This window comes from Ailuropoda melanoleuca, chromosome 11 (assembly GCF_002007445.2).
Source record: "Ailuropoda melanoleuca isolate Jingjing chromosome 11, ASM200744v2, whole genome shotgun sequence".
In the NCBI taxonomy this organism is placed as follows: domain Eukaryota; kingdom Metazoa; phylum Chordata; class Mammalia; order Carnivora; family Ursidae; genus Ailuropoda; species Ailuropoda melanoleuca.
The window spans coordinates 78,727,211-78,753,752 of record NC_048228.1 but is presented as its reverse complement, the minus strand read 5'-3'; the positions used below and the strand labels follow the sequence as shown (position 1 = coordinate 78,753,752).

Genomic DNA, 26,542 nt, shown 5'->3' with positions numbered 1-26,542 from the left:
GAGAGGGAGGAATAAGAAGGAGAAGGAGAAGGGAGGAGGAGGAGAAGCCTGGGTGACTCAGTTGGTTAAGCATCTGACTCTTGGTTTCGGCTTAGGTCATGTTCTCATGGTCATGAGATTGACCCCTATATCTGGCTCCACACTCAGGGGAATCTGCTTGAGATTCTCTCTCCCTCCCTCCTGCCTCTCCCCTTTTCACTCTCTTTCTCTCTCTTTTTCTCAAATAAATAAATAAAATATTTTTTTAAAAAAGAAAAAACAATCTTTGTCAGTAACATTTTTTTAATTAATGGACTTTTTCTTGAGAAATTATAGTTACAGGTATGCCTGGGTGGCTCAGTCTGTTAAGCATCTGCCTTCAGCTTGGGTCATGATCCTGGGGTCCTAGTATCAAGTCCCCCATCTGGCTCCTTGCTCAGCAGGGAGTCTGCTTCTCCCTCTGCCTGCTGCTCCCCCTGCTTGTGCTCTCTTTCTCTCTGTCAAATAAATAAATAAAATCTTAAAAAAAAAAAAGAAATTATGGTTACAGGCTTCCCATATACCTCTTTACTCCTTCTCCTCAGCCCCAGCTTCCCCTATTTTTAACATCTTGGATCAGTATGGTACATTTGTTACAATTGATAAGCCAATATTATTAACTAAAGCTCATAGTGTACATTAGGGTTCACTCTTTGTGTTGTACATTCTAAGGGTTTTGATAAATGGATCCACCATTACAGTATCCTACAGAATAATAGTTTCATTGCCCTAAAAATGCTCTGTGTTCCACCTGTTCATTCTTCCCTCAACCCATTCCCAGGCAACCACTGATCTTTTTATAGTTTCCCTTTTACTGTTTCCAGATTACCATATAATTGAAATTGCACAGTATGTAGCCTTCACAGATTGGCCTCTTTCATTTAATAATATGCATTTAAGTCTTCATGTCTTTTCCTGGCTTGATAGATCATTTCTTTTTATTACTAAATAATATTTCATTGTATGGATGTATCACATTGTTTTTTATCCATTCACCTATTAAAGGATATGTTGGTTGTTTCCAAGTTTTGGCAATTATGAATAAAAGTGTTATAAACATTCATGTTCAAATTTTTGTAAGGACATGGTTTTTAACTCATTTGGGAAAACACCAAAGATTGTAATTGCTGAATGATGTGATAAGAGTATGCTTTGTAAGAAACTTATAAGTAGTTTTGTACAAAACTTCTAACCTGTCTTCCGAAGTGTGTGTAGCAGTTTGCATTCCCACCAACAATAAATAAGAGTTCTTCTTGCTTTACGTTCATGCCAGCATTTGGTGTTAAGGCTGAGATTTTTATTGGGATTGCATTGAATTTATAAATCAAATTACAGAGAATTCACACCTTAATAATATTTAATTTTCCTATCCATGTACTTGGAATATCTCTCCATTTATTTAGATTTTCTTTGATGTCTTCCATTAGAATTTTGTAGTTTTCCTCATATAGATCTCGTACATATTTTGTTAGATTTATACCTAAGTATTTATTTTTTTTTTTGGTGCTAATGTAAATGGTATTGTCTTTTTAATTTCAAATTCCAGTTGTTCATTTCTGGTAAATAAGAAAGCAATTGGCTTTTATATATTAACCTCTACTCAATTATAGAGAACAATCTGGTGGTTACCAGAAGGGAGGTGGTTGGGGAGGGATGGGTTAAATAGCTGATAGGGATTAAGGAGTGCATTGTGGGGCATCTGAGTGGCTCAGTCTGTTGGGCATCCAACTCTTGATTTTGGCTCAGGTCATGATCTCAGGGTTGTGGGATCGAGCCCTGTATTGGGCTCCACACTTAGTGCAGAGTCTGCTTGTCCCTCTCCCTCTGCTTCTCTCTCCTGACTCTCTCTCAGATAAATAAATAAATAAAATCTTTTATTTTTTTTTAAAGGAGTGCATCTGTGAGGAGCATAGGGCAATGTACGGAACTGTTGAATCACTGTATTGTACACCTGAAACTAATATAACACTGTATGTTAACTAACTGGATTTAATTAAAAACTTTAAAAAAATAATAAAGTAAAATTTTACATGTATATATTAATGTATATCCTGCAACCTTGCTATGGTTGGTTCTTATTTCCAGGATTTCTTTTATGGAGGCTTTAGAATTTTCTATATAGACAATCATTATCATCTATGAACAGACTTTTATTTTTTTACTCCCCAATTTTTATACTTTTTATTTCCCTTTCCTGTCTTATTGCATTAGGTAGGATTTCTAGTATGAGGTTGAGTAGAAGTGGTAAGAGTAGACTTCCTTGCCTTGTTCCTAATCTTTGCAGAAAAGTATATTTCTTCATCAATAAACTTTTACTACTAATATTGACTAATTTTTCCTTCTATTTTCTTTTTTTTATTAAAAATAAAAAAATTGGGTCACTTGGGTGACTCAGTCAGTTAAGCATTCGACTCTTGGTTTCACCTCAGGTCATGATCTCATGGGTCATGCAATTGAGCCCTGTACCAGGCTCCATGCTCAGTGTGGAATTTGCTTGAAGATTCTCTTCCTCTCCCTTCCCCCCACTCACATGCTCTCTCTCCTTCTTTCCCTCTCTCCCTCTCTTTCTCTCTCTCTCAAATAAATAAATAAATCTTTGAGAAAAAATTAAAAATAAAAATAAATAAATAAATAGTTAGGGACACCTGTCTGGGTTAGTTGGTAGATCATGTGACTTTCTTTAAAAAGAAAAGAAAATGTTAATGAGTCTATGATGTTTTAGCAAATGGATATTCCATGCCTTAGGTAATTATTCCCCTATGAATGAGTTTTTAAATCTTTTCAAATTTGGGGGCACCTGGATGGCTCAGTCGGTTAAGCATCTGCCTTTGGCTCAGGTCATGATCCCAGGGTCCTGGGATCGAGCCCTCTGTCAGGCTCTCTGCTCAGCAGGGAGTCTGCTTCTCCCTCTCCCTCTGCCTGTGGCTCCCCCTACTTGTGCTGCACTCTGTCAAATAAATAAATAAAACCTAATAAATAAACAAATGATTTCAAATGTTTACTCTGTCATAAATAATACTGCTATAAAATATTTGCACCTACAGCATTTTATGTATTTAGAAGAATTTATTATGATAAATTTCTGATATTATTGAATTAAGACATGAAAAAAATCTAAAGTTAATTATATATTGGAAAATTGCTTTCCTTTAGTATTATACAGATTCATGTACTAATCAGCAGTGTCTTACAATCTCATTAACAGTGGTTTTCATCACTTATTTTTATTCTTGCTAAATCAATATGAAAAAATATTTGGAGTTTGGGGTTTTTTTTAAGATTTTATTTTTAAGCAATCTCTACACCCAAAGTGGGGCTCAAACCTACAAGTCTCAAATCAAGAGTTGCATACTCTACCAACTGAGCCAGCCAGGTGCTCCTAGGGTTATTTTTACATGTGTTTTTAATTGCTGGTTATTTAAAATTTTTCTTTAGCTAGCCAGTTGCACTTCCTCTTTTGCATATTTTTTATTCATGTTGTTTGGCCATTTCTCTAATTTAGGCTGTTTTTCTTATTGATTTGCCTGAATTACTTCTATTATAAAAAGTTGGCCATTTGCCTTCTAGATTTGCTCTAATATTTTCCAAGTTTGTTATTTGCCTTTCAATTTTTACATATATTTTAATTCTAGCTAAATTATTTATATAAGCTCATACATAAGTATATAAATATCATTATATAAACTATATATTTATATAATTTAATATTTGCTTTTACTTTCTCCTAGCTTTCTGTAGCTACATATTTTTTAATTAAATATATTCGTGAGGGTGTAAATTATCACATTTAAAAATTTTATTTTTAGAAGTCAGTTCACAATATATACATATATCAAATCATTATGCTGTACATCTAAACTAATACAATGTTACAGGTCAATTATATCTCAACAAATCCGGAAAAAATATTTTATAAATAGTGAATTAATTGCATCAACTCCATTCATTCATTTAATGATTAAGCATTACTCAGATAAGTGATGATAAAAATTTAGATAAAAGACATTCTTACAGGCTGGTGGAGGAGATAAACAATTCCAGGATTATGTGATAAATGCAGTGATAGAGGTCTGCATACTATAGGCACGTACTATATTCAAATTTAGTGACTGCTTGGCCCCAGATATCCTGTAGGGACCAGTCATGACCCTTGGTTTTAGAAAAGAGAGACCCAGAGAGAAATTTAAGTCAAACAGGGATTATAGATAAATTTATTATATGATAAGTGTCATTAACAGAAAAAAGTATGGGCTGCCACGGGAACATGGAACAAGGAGATACATCTATATCAAATCAAACTGTCTTACTTCCTCTCTGGCTGCCCGAGGATCAACCACCATTATGAGCGACATGGTTACTATCCAGACCAGGAAGTTCATGACCAACTAACTACTTCATCCAGGGACTACAACAGGACCTGAGACAGGAATTCAGGGGAAGACTAGCTAAAACGTACAAGACTACACCAGATGTCATCTTTGTGTTTGGATTCAGAGCCTATTTTGGTGATGGGAAGACAACTGGCTTTAGCATGATTCACGATTTCTTGGATTACACCTCCAAAAATGAACCCAGATATAGACTGGCCGGTAGGAGAAGAAACAGACGTCAAGGAAACAGTGAAAGGAATGCAAGAACAGAATGAGGAAAGTCAGGGGGACTGCAAAGGCCAATGTCGGTGCTGGCAAAAGTGAGCTGGGGATCAGACGCAGAAGGAGCAAAGATTCTGCTGTGTGTTCGTCTACAGTGATTGTGCAGATGTTTCACGAGAGGATTAATAAACTGTAAATGTTTGTAATTTAAATACATAATTCCAATCAAGTTAGGAAGGTGAGAGTCTTTCTTGAGGAGGTCCTGCCGTTTTGAAGAACACATGTACGAGAGCTTGATGAAGAGGGGAGCACATCCTACGCAGAGAACACGCACACCAAGACACAGGGTGTGAGCACTCCACGTGTGTCCAACTTACTCAGCGTGGTTTGTTATGGCTGAAGGGATGTGTTCTACATGTAGTTAACTGAAGAGGGATGAAGTTTAAAATGTGGGCAGGAGCCAGAATATAGCATCTTTTATGCTAAATCTTAGCATCGCTTTCTGAACAACCCTTCCTTTTCACATAGAAATAAGAATGTTTATTGAGCACTTATTATGTGGCAGTGTCTCTTCTAAGTGTTTTGCGTGTATTAACTCACTTAATTCTCACAATCATCCATGCAGTAGATACCAGGATTGCTCCTTTTCTTACCTAATAGGAAAATGGGGTGCAGAAAGGTTAAATAACTTGTCCCCAGTCACACAGCTATACTTAAACCCATGCAGTCTGATTCCAGAGGCCGAACTATTAACCGCTCGGCCTTTCATTAGTGTGGGATACTTCAAATGTGTTCAAGATTACATTTTCAGGAAATTTTCTGTAGGTTATGGATTCTGTATAGTATTTTCTTTCTATTTATTCTTATTCCAGAATCATGCTGTTTAAGCTGTGTGTTTTTTGTTTTGTTTTGTTTTAATGTTTTCACATCAAAAGGTAGTCTATGCCTTCACTATTTTCTTTTTCAGGGTTTTCTCTTTTTTTTTCGTAATTATTCCCTATTTATGGGTCAAGTGAACTCTCACAATAATTTCAAATTTGGGATTAGAGGATTTAAGTTGAAAGTGCGTTTAAATTTACAAATTAAATTGGAAAGTATTTAGTGTTTCCACCCAGAAAGTGCTATCTAGTTCTTCATCCATTTCTCTCAAATTTATTCATACATTTTTATAATTTTCTTAATGTATGTAGCATTTGATAAGATTATTCTTAGATGTGTTATAATTTCTGTGGAAGTATAATACCTTACTGTATTTTCTAATTCTGGATTATCGGCATATAGGAATGCTACTTAATTGTATTTCTTCTCCTGAAACATGAAATAATAAAATCACCACTCAAAAAACTATGAACATAGCAAAGGTATATTCTTTATGCAGTAATGTTCAAAACATTCAGGGAAGATTTGGGTCCATAGAAAAGGCTACAAAGAGAATATGGCATTTTTATTCATTGTTTATCTACGTTTTAGTTACACATTCAAACTACTGTCAGTGATGCATTTTCATATCGTTTTTCCCATAGTGAGAGGGAAGGAAACAGGGTGGTGAGGGTAGTAGAGCTACCTCCCTCGAATTACGCTGCTCTCCATGACCCATCCTAAGTCTCACAGTTCAGGCTAATCATTGACCGAGCTTTACAATCACAAGCTTTTACTGAAGCGTTGATAAGACAGGCGACCAGTTAGTAGCAAACGCAGCCAGGCTGTGCGGCTGGATCTCCAGGGAATGAATGGATTTTTCCTCAGCACCGATGAAAGAAACATACACTATAGGAAAACAATGTGCAACCGCGGGCTGCAAAGATCTGTCATCCTGTCGGCACTTATTCTCCTACGAGCTGTTACTGGATTGCCTGGAGACGGAAGAGCTATATGGTCTAAAACTCCTCATTTTAGTCCGGTAAATGAAAGCCAGCTGTTTCTCTATGACACTTTTCCTAAAAACTTTTTTTGGGGCGTTGGGACTGGAGCATTTCAAGTGGAAGGGAATTGGAAGACAGACGGAAAAGGACCCTCTATATGGGATCATTTCATCCAAACACACCTTATAAATGTCAACAGCACGAATAGTTCCAGTGACAGTTACATTTTTCTGGAAAAAGACTTATCAGCCCTGGATTTTATTGGAGTTTCTTTTTATCAATTTTCAATTTCCTGGCCAAGGCTTTTTCCCGATGGAATAGCAGCAGTTGCCAATGCAAAAGGTCTCCGGTACTACAATACTCTTCTCGACGCGTTAGTACTTAGAAACATTGAACCTGTAGTTACTTTATACCATTGGGATTTGCCTCTGGCTCTACAAGAAAAATATGGGGGGTGGAAAAATGAAACTATAACAGATATCTTCAATGACTATGCCACCTACTGTTTCCAGACATTTGGGGACCGCGTCAAATATTGGATTACAATTCACAATCCATATCTAGTTGCTTGGCATGGGTATGGGACAGGTATGCATGCGCCTGGAGAGAAGGGAAACTTAGCAGCTGTCTACACTGTGGGACACAACCTGATCAAGGTACTGTACGGCTGCCTTCGTGTTCTAGCTTCCGAATGTAAGGAGCAGGAGTTAAAAAGGAAACACTAAGAAATGTATCTTATGTTTAAATAATTCTTTTTATTGACATCGCCTCAACTAATTGTAGTCTCACTCACAAGTTCTATCCTCCGATTTCACATTTAAGGTCATGTTTTATTTATCTAAGCTCCGAATAATGTATTAAGCCCATTATTTTCCTTAAATGTTGCACTTTTAAAATGTTTTCACTCTCAAAATCTACAAGTGTACATTAGAGTGTGAGAATATGAGTTTACTTTCATTCTGTGAAAAAACCAGTCCTTTAGAAATCTAATTGCTGAAAACCTTTTCTGACAATGTGCCACCATTTCAGAATTTTTTTGCAACATGACCTTTTCCAATCACTATTTGTCATTAGTATTACTATTCTTAGTGATACTTAGCAGTAATAAGCTAAATACATGTTAGCTAACTGATACATATTAAATACAGGAATTGAGATAAATGTACTTCACACTTGGTTTTATCTGTGTTACACAGCAGAAAAGATGAAGCTAACTGTTCTGGGAGTTAAAATTAAACTAGTAACATAAAAACTGGGGAGAATATGCTCTACTCAGTATGTTTTAAGAGCTAGAGTTAATGTTGGGAGATGTTAAAATCACTAAAGCGATGGTGAAAATGTAAGCAAAATAATAGCAAATACTGGTTGGATGCTTACTATGTACCAGAGACTATATTAAGCATTCTGCAGGCATTATCACATCGAACCCTCATGATTAACTTTATGAACTAGGTCCTATTCGTATCCCCGTTTTAAAGATAAGGAAACTGAAGCTTAGTGGGATTAAGTGAATTAATTTATAAATGACAACCTAATTACACAGCAATTGTCTTTATTAAGAATGTTTTTAAAAAGAGCAATCTTTCAGGGATTTTGAAGAGACTGCGCCTCACGTTGAGGCTAATATCTAGAATCAGGTTAAACTTTTTGAGGCAAATAGTATCCTTGGGAATAAATAAATGACTCTGGACACCTGGTACATTTTGAAAATGAAGACACTTTATTGGTAGTGATTCATAATGTGCTAGGAGGAGTAATCTGATTTTTGATAGTCAAATGTGACATGCATAAAAGTAGAAAAAATGTATAGGAACGTAAAATTACTCCACGTCTAAATTGGCACATACAAAAATGTCTACCCACCCTTCTTCTCTTTTTGAACTTTCTGGGTTATTATACATGTGTGTCGTGCTATGGTTCAGTCACAGCTGCCTTTGCAGTAAACAGATTGCGTTATGATTTCATGGTCATTTCCATATCTTTGATTAGCGTTGCCTATAGAGCATATGATTAATGTGAGGGTGCACTGTGATTTGGCAAGTAGGACCTTAAAGGGGAGAAAACGTATAGCTATTAACTATGAAAATTATGCATATGTAAGTTAGAAAAATATTCCCTTTACCTAGTTCTTTGAATTATTAAAATGTATGCATTCATATATACTGCATGCTTGTGTAGACTGAAAAACATCAGATTGTACCAGAGGGTAAAAAATGAAAAGGTTAAATTCCTCTCTCCCTCTCCACCTGACTGTTTCAACCTCTCGAAGCTACTGTTGGTGGTCTTTTATATAGTCTTTTAAAAGTTAAATAGGCAAATACATGCACATATATGTTTATTTAACCTTCTTATAAAGAAAAATGTTCTCAATCGTTGAAGTTTTCAGTTACCTGGAAAAATGTTAACAACTAGAATTTTCATGAACAATATGTTTTAGTAGTTAAAGCCTTAAATGGCTATCTGATAAAAAAAAATACACAGGAAAAACTTGTAACTAACAAATAGGCATTGCTTTCAAACTTAGCATATAAAATGCTGCATTTTCAGATGTTTTTCACTTTCCCCTAATTCTAGATAAACTGCCTTTTACACAAAATTAGCACTCTCTGATAGTGAAATAAATTTTATTGTTTTAAATTGAGGGATTACATTTTTTAATTATTGCCTTTTCCAAATAATTTCTTCTATCTCTTAGAATTTCTGAATCACTAACCTAAATAAGGAGTGTAGGGGTCCCGCGAAATCAGTCAGAAGGTGAAATATGCTTCACAGCCCAGTGACATATAGCCCCAGAGAGAGTTCTTGCAATGGTTTGGTAGCCCGAGGTGAACTCACTTTTCCCACTTGTTCCTTCTCTGTTCTTCCTTTAACACGGAAAAGATTAATTTGATATTTTATGTTGCAATGATGTATTTCTTCTTTATTCTGCCACCTGTGACCCAGAAGCAACATTCTCGAGGATTTGTTTTTAGTCCAAGTTCACACATTTTACTGAGTTTAAAAAGCCAAATATAAAACTCACCTCACTTTTCCCTCACTCCTCGGGCACTGAGAAGATTTTACAGTGGCTATTGGGGTCTTTCTAGTTCCAGGATAACCTTGAAAAGTCCATTTTGGTCTGCAGTGTCCTGGTTTGGAGGAAACCTGAATGGCCTAGCCAGTCCTGAGACTGACCTGGGACTAAAATCCCAACTTTATTGCAGACTTGGTGAGTGCCTTAAAGTGAGTCTAAGCCTCAGGTGAAAAAAAAAAAACAAAAACCACCCGGCCATAATCATCCTTACTAATGGATGCTCCACTCTGAGTTTTGAACAGTATTTGGAACAGAAAGAGAGTACATTTTTTGACTTGACCATCTCTAAGCATGGTAATCATGGCTTTAAATATTATCTGCAATTTTGACAACAACCTTGCCAGGTACCTTTTATTATCATTCCTGTGTTACCACGGAGTGATTATTTCTCACGTGCATCATGTTCCTGCCCTGTGTAAAATCCATTAAGTGGCTCTCCAAAGCTTTTGGGACTAAAGTCCTGATTTTTTTCACCAACATACTGAACCCACAACCCCTGACCTCCATTCCAGCCTCCCTCCTGGCCACTCTCCCGTGTCCATCACTAATGCCAACCCCTTGCGCCCCATGGTCTATAATGCACGACCGGCAGTGTCTTGGTTTTACCTCACTGTTCCTCCCCACTCAGCGTGTACTAGTGTTCTATCCAGTGAGCATGCCCTTTGTACTCCCCACTTTACCCATCTAAAGTCCTTCAAGGCTAGTTTAGGTGGTCACCACCTCTAAGTTATTCTTGAACTGTTAGGATTAGTGTCGCCCTCAGGGGTCCCCTAATAAGGTGTGCTTACTTCCACCATAGCACTCACACCATATGGAGCTCTTCTGTCTCCCCAAGTAGCCTGAGGCCTCCTTCGAAGGAGGGACTATTCTTTGTCTTTGTGTTTCCAGCACTGAGCACAGAACATTAGGTCCCTGCTAGGTAGCAATGTTTGTTGAGTGAGTAGTTTAGGATTTCTATCTTAAATCTTGTGATCAAAGAACCAGTCTCAAGTTTAAAATTCGTAGTTCATTGCATTATTGCTGATTCTTGAAATAGTGCCTTATGAATCCACTGGTATCTTAGTTAGGACTTTTTGGTTGTGAGTGACAGAAACTTAATTCAAGTTGGCTTAAGCAAAAATGAACAATTTCCTGGCTCAGTAACGGAATCACAAGGGATTCGGACTCAGTGATGAGGACACTGTCAGAAGCCCTTTATCTCCATCTCCCATGTTCTTTTCTTCTTGGGAGTTTGGATCATTCTCTCTTTTGTAGAGGAAAGATTTATCTCTTTCAAGTTCAGTTTTTAAAATCCCAGAGACGGATTCCAACCTGTGTGGCCTATTGCTCTCAGCCCCTCAGATCAGCACCGCCCCAAGGTTTCACATTAGTAAAAAGCAGTTAAGGTGTCTGTTTTCTATTTTTAAGTCAATAAATATGCATGATAGTTTAAATTTTAGGTCCCCCTCCCCCTTAAAAGGGAACATCTGGGAGCCGAGTAAACATGCACAGAGGTTGGGGAAGATGAGTTTGCTCATAAGAGGGTAAGTAACTCCACAAAACAGCTTCTATGATGGTTTTGACTTCACTGCTTTAAATTTGTACCTTTCGTAGATATGTACTGTTTACATAGTATAAGGATTTCTCAACCTCAGTACTATTGACACTTTGGGCCAAATAATTCTTTTTTGTGGTGGGGTGTCCTGTGCCTTGGAGAATGTTTATCCGTATCCCTGGCTTCTCCCCACTAGATGACAGTAACACCCTGGCCCCCGGGGTTATGACATAAAAACTGTCTCCAGACATTGCCAAATGTCCCCAGCAAGTGGGAAGCAAAATTCTTCTCCTTCCCCTCTCCTGAAAACCGCTGGTGTAAACCTATAATAGACAACTGGCCGAAGACAGAAGGCATAAAGATCAAGGATGTTGAAATATAATTAGTATGAAGGACATAAAGTTGCCTCAATTTTAGAAAATTGCCTCAAGATTTTCACCAGAACTGTAAGTTGCGTAGATAAACTCTAAATTAGTTCATGTCTGGTTTGTCTTTTCACACATTGAGAATAAAGACTGCCCCTACGAGCTCGGCATTATTTGGAAATACTTGTAAGAGCTGCCCCAAATCGTTTCTTTCACAGAGCTATTTGCGAACAAAACGCTAACCGTAGTTCTTGAAAGCTGGTACTTTTTAAACAGCAAAATTCAAGGATTCAAACAAATGTAAGCAATTTTTATCCATTTTTGATGCCACAACATTGTATTTCGCCAAGTTTGATTTTTTTGTGTGTGCATCATTTCATGTTGGGTTTTTTTGCTGGGGTTTGTTTTGGTTTTGGTTTTTTTTTTTTTTTTTTTTGGTTTGTTTGCATATCCAAGTGCCACGTGTACCATTATTTACTAAAATGTTTTTCTTCAAAATATTTATTTTGAAAGGAAATTGTATTCCTACAATACATGAGACCAGTATTTTCAAATACCCTTAAAATAAATATGTAACATTTAAAACAAAAAATTTCATCTTTTTACACCTAACGGCATCTCCCATACAGAAAAGAGGTGGGTGTATCAGACTTGGAAGACACCACAGTAATACATTCGGTCCTAAAACCAAACACAGTGTGCCATTTTAAAAGGTGTCAAGAAAAATGCTTTTTTTTTTTTTAAAGATTTTTTATTTATTTGACAGAGATAGAGACAGCCAGCGAGAGAGGGAACACAAGCAGGGGGAGTGGGAGAGGAAGAAGCAGGCTCATAGCACAGAGCCTGATGTGGGGCTCGATCCCAGAACGCTGGGATCACGCCCTGAGCCGAAGGCAGATGCCCAACCGCTGTGCCATCCAGGCGCCCCAAGAAAAATGCTTTTTCTTATGTAATTAAAATAATTTGAATAATTTAAGACTATTAAATGGGAAAACGCCAATATTTATGTGTACATATAGGAGTATCTTAATTATTCATAATTTATTTTCTGAATATTTTCAACTTATTTAAAATAAATTTTCAATACAATTTTTTAAAAAGACAGGTTTATGTCAAATAAAATCTATGTCAACAGTTTTTTGTATATCACACACAAATGATGAAATTATTTTTCAAATTCCTCAGGGGTTCAAGAGATTGCTTAATACCGTGAAAGAGGCTTTCAGGACAAGAAATGTTGGGAAACTCTGCTCGAGGTCGAGGCCTCACCAGCTTGTTCCTGAGCCTGGGATAAGGCTTGATTGATTCCCTATTTTTCTACTTCTTTGAGGAACGGTGTCTTAACATTTCTTGGCATCGCTCCCTCCGAGAAGTTCACACCAGGCTGGGTACATGTTAAGTATTCAATAAATAATTCAATTGATTATTTTCCATTTAAAGAAGATCTACCTTGTCCTAGAAAGGATTTAAAACTGCAATTGAATAAAATTGGATTTCAGACATACACACACACACACACACACACACACACACACACACCAGCCCAGATTCTGGCATAAACACATAGTCTTTTCAAAACATGCAAATCAACTATGTATCCCTGTTTCTATTAAAAATTTTACAGTAAAAGCCCATCTTGAAACAAGCTGCAGAATATTGATGACACTTCAAGCTGAGTGATGTGTTCATGAGGGTTCACTATATTATTCTTTCAATTTTTATATGTTAATGGAAATTTCCACAATTAAAAGTAAAAGATTAAGTAAGTAAAGAGATTATTTTATATTTTTAAAAGAAAACAATTGTCTTTATGTAGTGCACTTCTTAAAGGCACCATTGCAAGTCTTAACCAAAATTTAGTGTTAAAACTCAAAACACAGCTATGATGTGAAAAAAACCACCATTCACATGATTAATAGCCAAGCCTTCTTTGCCAACAGGATGCTGCAACTGCTTTCTTGAACAAGAGGGCTGCAGGGTTTCACAGGCACATTTAAATAGATTAAATGTCAGTTTTAAACCTCTTCTGCCCAAACCCCCACTAATAGCTTGAAGACTAAGTGTAATATTTTGAAATGGAAATACTAGCAGGAGCTTTCTTTAGCTTGTGTTGATCAGACAGAGACAAAATCTCCAACGATCATCTGAAATGATTTATTTTTTCCCATGAGAAAAATAAAGAATTTTTTTTTTAAAAAACTCCCTTGTTAAAGTTGGGTTATAAGACAACAACATACTAAAATTAATTTTTGCTAAATCTGTGGTTAAAAAAACTAGCCCAAGCTTTTTTGCCCATGAAGGACAGAAAAAGGGTTAAAAAGAAAAAAGCCTTATTACTTGCTATCTTCCACCACTTTCCTCTCCCACACAAAACAAACAAAAAAAGGACACAGAAAGGGGAGTGGGGTGGGGAGAAAGGACAGAGGTTGGTCTTCATTCTTACAATAAAGTGGAGGATTGAGGCAATTATTGTAAATAACTTCTTGACATTCTAGCATACTATTCTTAGTAATTATTATTATGAGAAGAATATTGCATACCCACTGTAGTGCCCGAAATGGTACTAGGTACTTTTTATATATTATCTCATTTAATTTGCACGTTGACTCTGCCAGGTAGGGTACTCTCATAGCCATTTCACACTGATGACGCTGAAGCCCAGAGAAATTTCCCTGAGGTTATGCAGCTGTATGTGTTTGCTTGTTTTATTCCATAATCATGTCAGAGCCAAAATTCAAATCTTATCCATCCAAATCCAAGCTAACAAGGTTTAATGACATGAATCAGCTACCCAGCTTCAGTGAAAAAGAACAATTTACGGTCTTGAAGCCCATGGCAGCCACTTGCTGATGCTGACTCACAGATACTTAACTTCACGTTGCCTGTTTAAAGACCAGAACCATCCATCGGCGTGTTTTATTTGTCCACAAAATCTATGAACAATTCATCCCTGACTCATACATTAACCATGAGGTTTCCCATGTGTCCCCAGAATTCAAATGTTTTATTTGCTCACGACTTTAGTGTCCCATTAAAGTAAGGTTCGATCATATGTGTGTGCCCCTGGCAAAACCATCTGAAGTTTAAATAAATGTCAACACAATTATTCATTGAATTAGACAATCCGTGATACCTATTTTATAATCCCAACTCATCTCCCTTAGGATCTAAGACACTTCTAACAAAATATAGGAAATAATGATCCAACAAGTTAAGACTAGCGTCCTTAGAGGCGTTTCTAATCAAATTTGAATAAAAAGATAAAAACTGCTTGTGGGTAAGAATTGCCAAAGACAGCTTCTATAGCCAAAATACCATTGTTATGGGGCGCCTGGTGGCTCTGTCACTGAGCATCTGCTTTCGTCTCAGGTCATGATCCCAGCATTCTGGGATCGAGCCTCACATCAGGGCTCCCTGCTCAGCGGGAGGCCTGCTTCTCCCTCTCCCACTCCCCCTGCTGGTGTTCCCTCTCTCACTGCCTCTCTCTCTATCAAATAAATAAATAAAATCTTTAAAACAAAACAAAACAAAATACCATTGTTAGTTATGAGTCCTGTTAAAAACAACAACAACAACAAAAACAAACAAAAAACAACAACCCTATTCATAGAAGACAATTGGTATTCTAAAACCTTCAAGAGAGCAATATTTACTTTTTCTAATCGTTAAGGAGAAAAAGTTATACTTCAGTGAATGATTAACAAGAGTTTAAATACATGTAATTATAAATGTTCAGAGAACAACATTTTGATCATATTTAAACAGCTTGATTTGATACGGACACTCTCATACATGGAAAATTCGGCCCAACCAGAGATCAGAAAACACTGTAGGCCGTGGAAGCAGTGCTAGATATGCTGCAAAAAACAAACTGAGGAAAACTTTACATTTGCTTATAGAGTAAAATAAGCCATTTAATTGTACATAAAAATTGTATATAAAAAATTGCATATGAAAAATCTTACTGCGAAAATTCAAAACTCATTTAGTCTATGCTCAAAGAAGAGGGAGTCATTAAACCATTGAACATGAATGAAGGATTCTGTTGCTGAAAAGTAGTAGGAAGGCCAAGAAAAGATCTGAACCTTCTAACTTATCAGGAAAGAGTGAATCACTAAGTAATTAAAGTGGTTCCTGGGTATTTTACCTGAAAATGTTTGGGGGACGTCTTGCGGCTGGAGGAAACCAATCTTTTAGTATTGGGGGCAGTATATGGATGTTCCTCACAGTGTCCTATCTTGACCAGAGATTATGTGACTGAGTCTTAAAAAAGGGGGTTGGGGTTTACCGCCATCATTCTTCTTTCATGTTAATCACGTGTGTGTTTTATGTCTCCTGCTCTTCCCTTTGAATAACAGCATTAATTATGGAGTAAAAAGGCATTTTTTAAAAGATTTTATTTATGGGGCACCAGGGTGGCTCAGTTGGTTAAGCGTTTGCTTTTGGCTCAGGTCATGATCCCAGGGTCCTGGGATCAAGCCCTGCATCAGGCTCCTTGCTCAGTGGGAAGTCTGCTTCTCCCTCTGCCTGCTGCCCTCCCCCGCTTGTGCTCTCTCTCTGTCAAATAAATAAATAAAATATTTTTCTAAATAAATAAATAAATAACAAAAACAATGCATTTTTACTGCAAAACATTCAAACAATACAGAAAGTCATGAAGTCCTTTTTCCTTACTCTCTAACCCCATACCCCGGAAGTAACAACTGCTAGCAGCTTATTCAACGTCCAAATACTTTTTTATGTGTATATGAACACATACATATAGTCATTTTTTTTTACAAAATTTGCATCATATTATTAAGTTTCGATTATCATCTCTGATGAACTGAAATGCAAAAGTATTCTGCTTTTATCTACTTCTATCTGTACTTCTCTTTCCTATTAGAGGTTATAGTGCGTTGGAAGGCAGGAGCTATCTTGTTAATGTTTTTCTTTCTGAACGCCTACCAAGGTGCCCTGTATTTGTTAAATAAGTATTTGTAGACTTGAATGTAAGCAATTAGTCAATGCGAATGAATGAAAAGTGAAGAAAAGGACATCATAATAGCTGTGGGTTGAAGGAAAGAGATAAAAATGACTTGTTGAAACTTGCTTTTGCTGATGTGTATATTTTCTATAAGGGGAAAAAAATTAAACAGAAGTTAATGCTGGTGAATTCTCAGTTTGATTGGGAACTGATGTGCTGCCCCCGCTGGTGAGGCTGCATGAAGGTGTAATCAAAGCCACGACTCCCAGCTCACCTCATTCCTGAGAGTGTCGCTGGCACCCGAAAACTGTCACATGGCTTTCACCGCGTGCTGGCCCTTGCTTCTGGGCCTTTTCTGCTACATACCCCTCCTTGTCTCCGCCTGTTCAGTCGCCTCTGGGTCCATGGCATAAAAGCATGTTTCAAAGGCATATAAATTAATACACGTAATGTCCTGGAAATGACAGTGATTGAGAAAGCTGAAAGACTTAGTTCTAATTCTAGCTTTGCCACTGAGACCTTGGGCAAGTCACTTATGTCTTGGGCCTCAGCAGCTCATCTATAAATAGAAGATTTTTGAAGATTGGATCAGGTCCACCCTCTACCCCCACTTAGCAGGCGAGAGCACAGAACCTGGAGCGGTATAGCACGGGCTAGACTTAGTTTGTGAAACTAGACAAGTTATTTAACCTTTCTACCCCTTGGTCTCCTCTCCTCTAAAGTGGAAATCTAAGAGTACCTACCTAAATTCTCTTAGATGAGGATTAAATGAGCTAGTACATGGGAAGCACTTAGAACAGTGCCCAGCACTTCTGGCACTAGGTACATGTTAGTTCTTATTACTATTTATATTATTAATTTTTTATGGTTCTGTAATTTAATCACTGTTCTGCTCTATTTGATCATGAAAGGCACTCATCTTTAAAGACCATTTAATCATGATTTGTTTGAAAATTGTGCGGTGTGGAATGCTATCCAACCACAGCGGATCCTTTCCATCTTGGTTTTTAACATTCACAATGGTGTAAAGATCTGGGTCCTCAGTCAAGACGGTCAAGTGTGGAAGTGGTCCCTAAGGATTCATTTAGCCTCTGACACCAATAGGGACAATATCCAATGCCAACTTTGCTGATTCTAGGAAAGACGCCCAGGGAATTACACACGAGTGTTCCATGCTGTGTTGGGTACTTGGACAACGACATGGTTTTCTGAAAACCCCAAATTTCCTGGCAAGTCCTCCTTGACCTTTCTAGGTGATCCTGAATTTTGGACATACATAGATATTTTCTCCTCAGTGTGTGAGAGCCGGCTACAATACCCTCATTCTATCACCGTTTAGCTCTTTTAATCAATTATAATCCAGTACAGCAGAAATCAATTTAACATATAACTTTAAAACAGTAATGTTGTGGTTCATGTCAAATGGTCTCCAACTGCTTCAAAATTTAGAATTGATGGGACAGGGGGTGCCTGGGTGGCTCAGTCAGTTAAGTGTCTGCCTTCGGCTCAGGTCATGATCCCGGGGCCCTGGGACGGAGCCCCGCATCAGGCTCTCTGTTCACTCTCCCTCTGCTCCTCCCCACTGCTCGTTGCTCTCTCTCTCTCTCATGCTCTCTCTCTCTCTTAGTAAGTACACACAAAAAAAATCTAAAACAAAAACCAAAACTGATCGGACATACAGAAAGGAGGATAGTTTAGTAAAGTAACCAGAGAGGCCTGGGTTCAAATTCTAGCTTTACCAGGTGTTCAGCCTCTGTGAACTTCAGTTGCTTTTCTAAAATGGGGGGGAAAAAAAAAGACATCTGCTTTGCAGGGGCTGCTACCCACAGCGTCTGTCAGGTGACCCGCTAACTAGTCCATCCCTAGTGAGCATTCATTCAGCAAGCATTCTATGCCAGGCTCTTCTCTGGGCTTCTGTACGTGCAGTTGGGAACAAAATAGATACAGTCTCTGCGCTCAAGAAGCTCGTCGGCCAGGCATGGTTCTACAAGGCATGAGCCTGAGACATACAATCTGGGGGGTGCTCTGTGAGAAAAATACCCCCGAAATCATGGACACAAAAGTTGGTACAAAAGTGAACATTTATTTAGAATGAGAAAAATATTACAACAGATGACTGCAGCCTTAGAGATTCAGAATCCTTCTTTTCTGGGGTGTCTTTAGGGAATTCGTCAGGAGTACTTATCTAGCAATGCTTCTAATGGCTCCCAACCCACCTAGAATGTTTTATAGGGACCCACGCAGGTGAGGGGTCCTGAGGCTTCAGCTTCCTTCGGTTCATGGGAAAGCTGCCTTTCTTGCCTCACCTAAAACTAGTAGGTCTTATTTTTGTTACTGTAATCATTGTATTATGTGTAATTTCCTGTTTCTCCATTGACTGTCTTTAACTCTTTATTCCTAAATCCTGAGGAAAGCCTTCAAGTCACTCTCCCAGGCCTTTGTGGCTTCAATTATACTCTGAAATATGGTCTTTTTGCATGGAAAAATTACCAACAGGATCCCAGTGGTTAATGTAATAATAACAGGAAGCTTAAAATATCACTCCAAGCCCTGCACAGTTGGCATGTAAGCGTTCTCCTTGGGCAAGGAGATTGAACTTCAGTTCAGCATCCATTTGCTACTATTGATTTCTTCTAAGCTCCCTTCCAATATCTGGGGAAGCCCACAGATGCTTCACTTAATTAATTATGAGCTTTATTCTAGACCCCTTTTCCCCTCTTTGTTGCCAGGTTTAGACTCTGACTCAGGCATTAGTTGAATTTAGTAATATTATCATTGAAATTAGAATTCTATAACAATGTTAAAACTATGTTTTTGAAGGAATAAATATATTAGAGTTTAGTTTTTACATGATTCCTATGGGGAAATCTGGAAACTATACAAACTGATAATAAGCAAAGATTTGGTAGAATCATTTGTAAATATGATGATTGAAAAGAAAATAGGAGGAAGATTCATTAAAACAAATTTTAAGATGATCATTACTGAGCTATTCCAACTATAGAAAACATGAATTTGAGGGGCACCTGGGTGGCTCAGTTAAGCATCTGCCTTTGGCTCAGGTCATGATCCTGGGGTCCTGGGACTGAGCCCTGAGAGTCCAGAGTCCCTGCTCAGTGGGGAGCCTGCTTCTCCCTCTCCCTCTCCCCCTACCCTAACCACCTCCCTTCCCCTCCCCCTGCTCTACTGGCTCACACGCGCGCTCACTCTCGCTCTCTCTCAAATAAATAAATAAAATCTTTAAAAAAAAAAAAAAGAAAACATGAATTTGAACCATTAAAAATAGCATAGGTAAACATTTTCTTTATGAAAAGTGGGAACTTTTGTTAATATTTAAGATCTCTCCTAAGACTAATGAGGGTAAGATATTGCTTCCAAGAGTTTCAAGATTCAAAAAAAAGTTTAAAGAAGTAACAGTCACGTAATTTATTTTATTTTTTTAAAGATTTTATTTTTAAGTAATCTTTACAACCAACATGGGGCTCGAACTCACAACCCCAACATTAAGAGTCACACGCTCCACCAACTGAGCCAGCCAGGTGCCCCCACATAATATATTTGTAATGAAATAACAAGTCACATATTTTTTAGCAATGAACAGTAAAGTTTGCATACGTTAAGCCCCCAATAAATATTTGTGGAATGCAGAATGAATGTTAAATAATCTGGAAGGGCAGCGATTGTAAATAGCAGAAAACTTGAGACATATAAAGAAGTGCTGAATAGATACAACAAATGAATTTGGTTGGTAATGTGGAAATGTACAAAAATAATGGAAAATAATATTTTAAGTTAGCAAAAAAAATGAATCAATGAATCAAACAGGAATTATTATTGTTATTATTTTTGGTTTCAGGTATAGAATTTAGTGATTCATCACTTACATAAAACAGCCAGCGTTCATCATAACAAGTGCCCTCCGTAACACCCATCACCCATCTAGCCCATTCCCCCCACCCACCCCCTCCAACAACCCACAGTTTGTTCTCTTTAGTGAAGAGTTTCTTATGGTTTGCGTCTCCCTCTCTTCTTTTCCACTTCCTGTACGTTCATCTGTTTTGTTTCTTAAATTCTACATATCAGTGAAATCATATGGTATTTGTCTTTCTCTGACTGACTGACTTCGCCCAGCATATTACACAATAGCTCTATCCAATCAAACTGAAATTAATCCCAATTCAAATGGACAATGACTAAAACTCAATCAGCTGCAAAAAATAAATGAGAACACACATATCTAGCCATGAAATTCAAGAGGTAGCAGGAGTTAGCTGCAGAGCGCTCTTCCCGCCCACACCAACTTCCCACGACAAGTTAAATTATTCTCAGCTTCGTCTTCTGGGGTACTTCCGATTTGTATTTGTGTAGTCTTCATAGGATCTTCCCATGTGTTACCTCATTCAACCTTCACAACAATTCTCTAGTGTGGTGGTTGTTTGTTTGGTTTTTTTTTTTAGCTAGAATAACAAGAGGGAGAACTGAGGCTACGGGGAGGGGATGATTTATCCAACATGCTAAAGCCAGTTAGCAACAGGGCCAGTACTAGAGCTTGGATCTCTTGCTTTCAAGACCCGGGTCCTTTCCCCTACAGTTCCATGGAGGTAAGTAGCAGCTTCCTGTCATTCTTGATAAACGTGTGTCCCCAATAGAGCAATCGATGTTTTTGAAGCAGATGGTCAAAGAACACTCACACCGATGGACAAAATGGGTGGAAAGCAATTTAGAAATATGTAAAACAATTTTGAAAATAGGGAACCTATTCCTGGGATTAACAGAAGGAAATAATTCAAACAAATTAAAAGCTATATGCCCAAAGTTAGTTATTACAACATTACTTATGATAGGAAGAAAAAGAGAGGGAGGAAGGAAGGAAGGAAGGAAGGAAGGAAGGAAGGAAGGAAGGAAGGAAAGAAGGAAAAATAAGCTAGTTCCTACCAAAAGAGAGAGATGACTAAGTAAACCATATTTCATCAAATTGATGGTTATGAAGACAAGTAAGATGGGAAATGTTTAAAGTGATTTTAGCTGGGAAACATATTTGGAAAAGCTGGAAGGGAACACAGAAATATGAAAACAGTTTGCTGCGGCTGTGGAATTTTAAAATAAATTTTCTTTAACCATTTTTATTTAATACTTTATGAAATAATTTTAACAATAAACAAGTTTAGAGTTCACATGGAGATATTTCCACCACACTGTGACTAAAATCATGCAGATTTGGAAATTGAGCTTTTGACAAACGATGGGGGGGTTCCTTAAATACAGACACGTGTGATGTGCTAGGTTTGCTCAACTGTCTTCGACCCATGCCTTCCACCAGCGTCCCCCCATGTCTTCCTGACCTCTGACCCCATCTTCATCTTGTTTCTAAAGTTGTGCCCGCTATCTTATTTGCTTCCTATCATTCATAGAACTTATCTGAGTCTGGTCTTCTAGGGGCATCAAAGAAAGCGGCTACGTTAGACTAGAGGAGGGAACAGAAAGAGATATCCGGCCCCTGGCTGTCTCTCAATGACATCAGGCCCTGATAGCTGGTTCGGAAAGAAAAAGCTGCTGACTTCCCCTTTAAGCTACTGAATCTAAAGAACAAAGGTTGAAGCTCCCTTAAATCAATCATTGCAAAGGTAGATGGCCTTGTACAAGATAGAGGGTAACCTTGAAATCGCACAAGGACTGTTGTGCAAGGTTGCAGGGCCCAGCCTGAACTCCCGCGCCCCATTTTAGTTTTCCCATAGACCTCCTTTATGAGTATCAGACCAAAGGACGCACCTAGATATCTCTGTTTCATCAAGATTTATGTCAAACTCACCATCTTGGAGCAATACTTTTTACCTTCTTACTTGGCAAACAGGATCAAGTTATAACAGTGTCACACAGAGCACCTCCCCCACATTCCCCACATGAGAGTGGAGGGCAGTCTTCAGTCCAGAGCAAAGATAACCCTAGATGCCTCGATAGCTTATGCAAACAGCAGCAAAGGTGAAAGAGACCCTGTGGAACACGAAGGTCACCTTGGGGCATGACCACGTAGATATATGCATCTATATACACATATCCCGGGAAAACTTGCTTGGAAGGGAATTGCAAATGTACGTGTCTGTTGTCTTCTAAGCTGTCCTATTGCTCATTAAAATGCTGATGCAACCAAGACTTTATCAGAGCTTACATCAACTTCCACGCAGTCCCTGAACTAGGCACTAGAATATCTACCTTAAAGAAATTCCCCTCTCCTTTTTTTGTTCCTATGAGGACTGATTTAATAAACACATCCTGATTCCATCTGTCTCTTTAGTGTCTGATGACATCGTATCCGCGAGGCAGCTAGTTTGTGACTTGGGATCCCGCGTGTTCCGTGCTCTACCGCGCACACATCCAAGTGCCCAACAGCCCTGAAGAGACGTACCGATCACTGTGGTTTCTGTGAATGAAATTACTGAGGCTAGCAAGGGATTAAGGGACAGATCAGAATAGAGCAAAGAATGCTGCCTTTGAATCCTAGTGATTGCTTTTGTATCAAATCAGAAAAAAAAAAGAAAGAAAGAAGCAGTTTTCGAGTCTTTCTATTGTGATTCCAGCCCCAGAAAAGCCCAGAAAGAGCAACTAAGACCACTTCAGGAGAAGTCTGTCCCAGGCTCCCCTGTGATTCCTTCCAGAAGCTGAACTCAGATTCTGGGTTGGGGGAGAGGCCATGGCCTGAATATTTCCCTAGAAGGAGAGCATTTTTAAGTATCCTCAGGAATGTTTGGGTGCTAAATGATTTCGGGATCTTCCAGTGAAAATTGAGCAAGGACAGGTGGAACAGAGGTAACACTTCAAGGCATCAGCTCCTTCAGAAAATCTTTCAGGGAATGATTTAAATGAGCTATTCTTACATAAAGCAAGGAGGCATCAGTCCTGGAATCCTTACCTCCTAGGTTAACACCTATCTCTCCCCAGCCTAACACAATTCATGGAACATTTTCAGTGTCCACAGGATCTATTAGTTTTGTTAGTTTTTTTTTTTTAATATTTTATTTATTTATTTATTTGACACAGAGAGAGAGAGCACAAGCAGGGTGAGCGGCAGAGGGAGAGGGAGAAGCAGGTTCCCTGCTGAGCAGGGAGCCCAATGTGGGGGGCTCAATCCCAGGACCCCAAGATCATGACCTGAGCTGAAGACAGGTGCTTAACCTACTGAGCCACCCAGGCGCCCCCAAGTTGTTTTCTTTTTTTTTTTTTTTTTAAGATTTATTTATTTATTTGAGAGAGAGAGAGAGAGCATGAGCAGGGCGAGGGGCAGAGGGAGAGGGAGACAAGCAGACTCCTGAAGCGGGAGGCTGGTCGGTCAGGTGCTCGATCCCAGGAACCCAAGATCACGACCTGAGCCGCAACCAAGCTTTGGACGCTCAAGCAACTGAGCCACCCAGGCGCCCCAGGATCTATTAGGTTTGAACCATTGCTCAGATCTGATTGTTGCTGGCCTACAAAAAGGCATTTCAGATCATTCAACCCAATATAAAATACCTCTAATGAGCGAGAGACAAGCTAAGGAACAGAACAGAAAGCATATATTGTGGGTTAAAAATAGTAAGGGTTTGTGCACTTGCTTCAGAAACACCCAAACAGAGGAGAAATTGGGACACCCGGAAAGAGACATCAGGAGGCAAGCAAGTCTGAGGGGAAGAGATGCTGTCACACAGATAAAGGACAATTCTAAGGCTGCCTGGGTCACAAAGTGACCTTGAACATTAACTGGCCTAGACTCCTTAATTGTGGGCCTTGATATTTGCTCGCCCTAACACAGCTCATGGCTCTTTACCAAAATTTAATTATTTTTATGCCATTTCATATGTTTTCTTTCAACATTCAATCTTATTTTCTCAATAAGATGATGGGCTTCTGAGGGCACAGTCCCATGTCATTTATTTCAGCCTCTCGCGGCAAGGCAAACCAAGCATTAAGAAGCACTCAGTGAGTACCTATTAAACAGACTGGAAACCTATCATGAGGCTCTGTAATCAGAAAGCTCAACTGGAAACGTAAATTCTGGGAGGATCAATAGTAATAATGTGAATCTTTGAGCGGTACCTGCTACATGCCTTATTGTATGCTGCGTATTTAATACACACGTTAGCATCACATCTAACAACTTTACAAAGGGCATTATTATTAACTTCACTTTACAACTGAAGATACTAAGAGATTTCAGAAAGGTTAAGTGAATTGTCTAAGGCCACGAGGTAAGTACCTGAACGTCAAGCCCGAGAGTGCTGAACCCAAAACCCACACTCTTTCCTGCTTTGTGTAGTCCCTGACACCCTTTTATAATGACAGTAATAATAACTGTTATATTAATAATAATCTGGTTATAAAAAATAGTTATAAAAATTAAACTGTTATCATAAAAATTAAACTGTTATCTTAATAATAATAATGTTATAAAAATAGTACCAATAGTAGTAATAATAATGGCTTATATAGGGGTTACTCTGTGCCAGGCACTCTTCTAAAGACCTTTACATACGTTAATTCATTCAATCTTCACAAGCCTAGGAGATGGGCTCTATTATCCATTTATAGGATTTTGAGAGTGCATTATCTTGGACTTCTAAGTTAGGGCTAAAAGGAGATTCTCTAGAACAATGAAAGATCACTGCTCTTTGTCTTTTTATGTAGAGGAAGAAGCTCAACAATCCACATAATATCTCACCTGCACCCAGTCCCTAGAGGGTCCATGAAGGGAACCAGGGAGAGGAGAAGTAAGATGGAGCTTGGACCAGGGTTCTCTGCCTGTCCCTTGGCAATCCTATAGGAGAGGCTTTAGGTTGGAGGCACAGGAGAAGCAGACAGAGAACAGACTTCCAGATATCAGGGTTCCCTGACAGCTCTCCCCAGTGCGTCACTAATTTGTCCATGAAAACACCTTCTACCAGTCAAATTACAATCCTTGTGAGTAAGGACAAGAAAGATGAGCAATATTTTCTTCTTACTAGGCTCATTCGAAAGTTTGGCATAACTACAACACAAACTTCCGCCCACATCAGAAGGGTTTGGTATCAATCACGTTGGGATCCCATTGGATTGAGCCAAACAGATCAGAAGACATGATGGATATACTCAAGTGTCAACAGTCCATGGTCTCAGTGCTCGGGTGGTTTGCCAACCCTATCCACGGGGACGGAGACTATCCCGAGGTGATGAAAAAGAAGCTGCGCTCCATTCTACCCCTTTTCTCTGAAGCAGAGAAGAAGGAAGTGAGGGGCACCGCTGACTTCTTTGCCTTTTCCTTTGGACCCAACAATTTCAAGCCCCAGAACACCATGGCTAAAATGGGACAAAATGTGTCCCTCAATTTAAGAGAAGTGCTGAATTGGATTAAACTGGAATATGGCAACCCCCGGATCTTGATTGCTGAGAATGGCTGGTTCACAGACAGTCACGTGAAAACAGAAGATACCACAGCCATCTACATGATGAAGAATTTCCTCAACCAGGTTCTTCAAGGTTGGTTGCATATTTGCTCAATTTTTTAAACCTTTGAATACTTATCTTATAGGACACTTAAAGTCATCTTCAAACATATGATTATTGTTGTTGGGCTTTCCCATTGACCAATGCTGATAGAGTTTTTGTGGTACTCTCATGTCCTTTTTTAATAAAAGTTTGAGAACAAAATAATTCTAGACGGTAGATACACATCCTTAATTGGCAACAAGGTGCCGTATCATTCTTTTTCTTTTTTTTTTGAAGATCTTTGAAGTTTATTTATTTGACAGAGAGAGAGAGAGAGGTGGGAGGGGCAGAGGGAGAGGGAGAGACTCTCAAGCAGATTCTGTGCTGAGCACCGAGCCCCATGTGGACCTCCATCTCACAACCCTGAGATCACGACCTGAGCCAAAACCAAGAGTCAGGCGCTTAACCGACTGAGCCACCCAGCAGCCCTGATGCTGTATCATTCTTTTCTAAAAGAACACATGCTACAAGAGATATGTCCCAAAGTTTTCTAACAGTAGTCTAAGAAGCTGAAAGCTTTTCTTGAAATCGTGCTCTTTTTAGGGGCACCTGGGTGACTCATTTGGCTAAGCATCCCACTCTTGATTTCGGCTCAGGTTGTGATCTCGGGGTTGTGGGTTTGAGCCCCGTGTGGGGCTCC

The 26,542-nt window shown here is 38.6% G+C and overlaps 1 protein-coding gene across 1 annotated transcript in view; it reads left to right on the top strand.

Moving 5' to 3' along the window:
* Positions 1-6,291: 6,291 nt before the first annotated feature.
* The window catches only part of KLB (klotho beta), a 33,093-nt gene continuing 12,842 nt past the window's right edge, over positions 6,292-26,542 (top strand). Inside the window, exons 1-2 of the mRNA XM_034671932.1 lie at positions 6,292-7,128; positions 25,383-25,893. Of these exons, the coding sequence (XP_034527823.1) occupies positions 6,337-7,128; positions 25,383-25,893 (1,303 nt within the window). The 5' untranslated portion in view covers positions 6,292-6,336. The remainder of the gene's footprint in view (positions 7,129-25,382; positions 25,894-26,542) is intronic.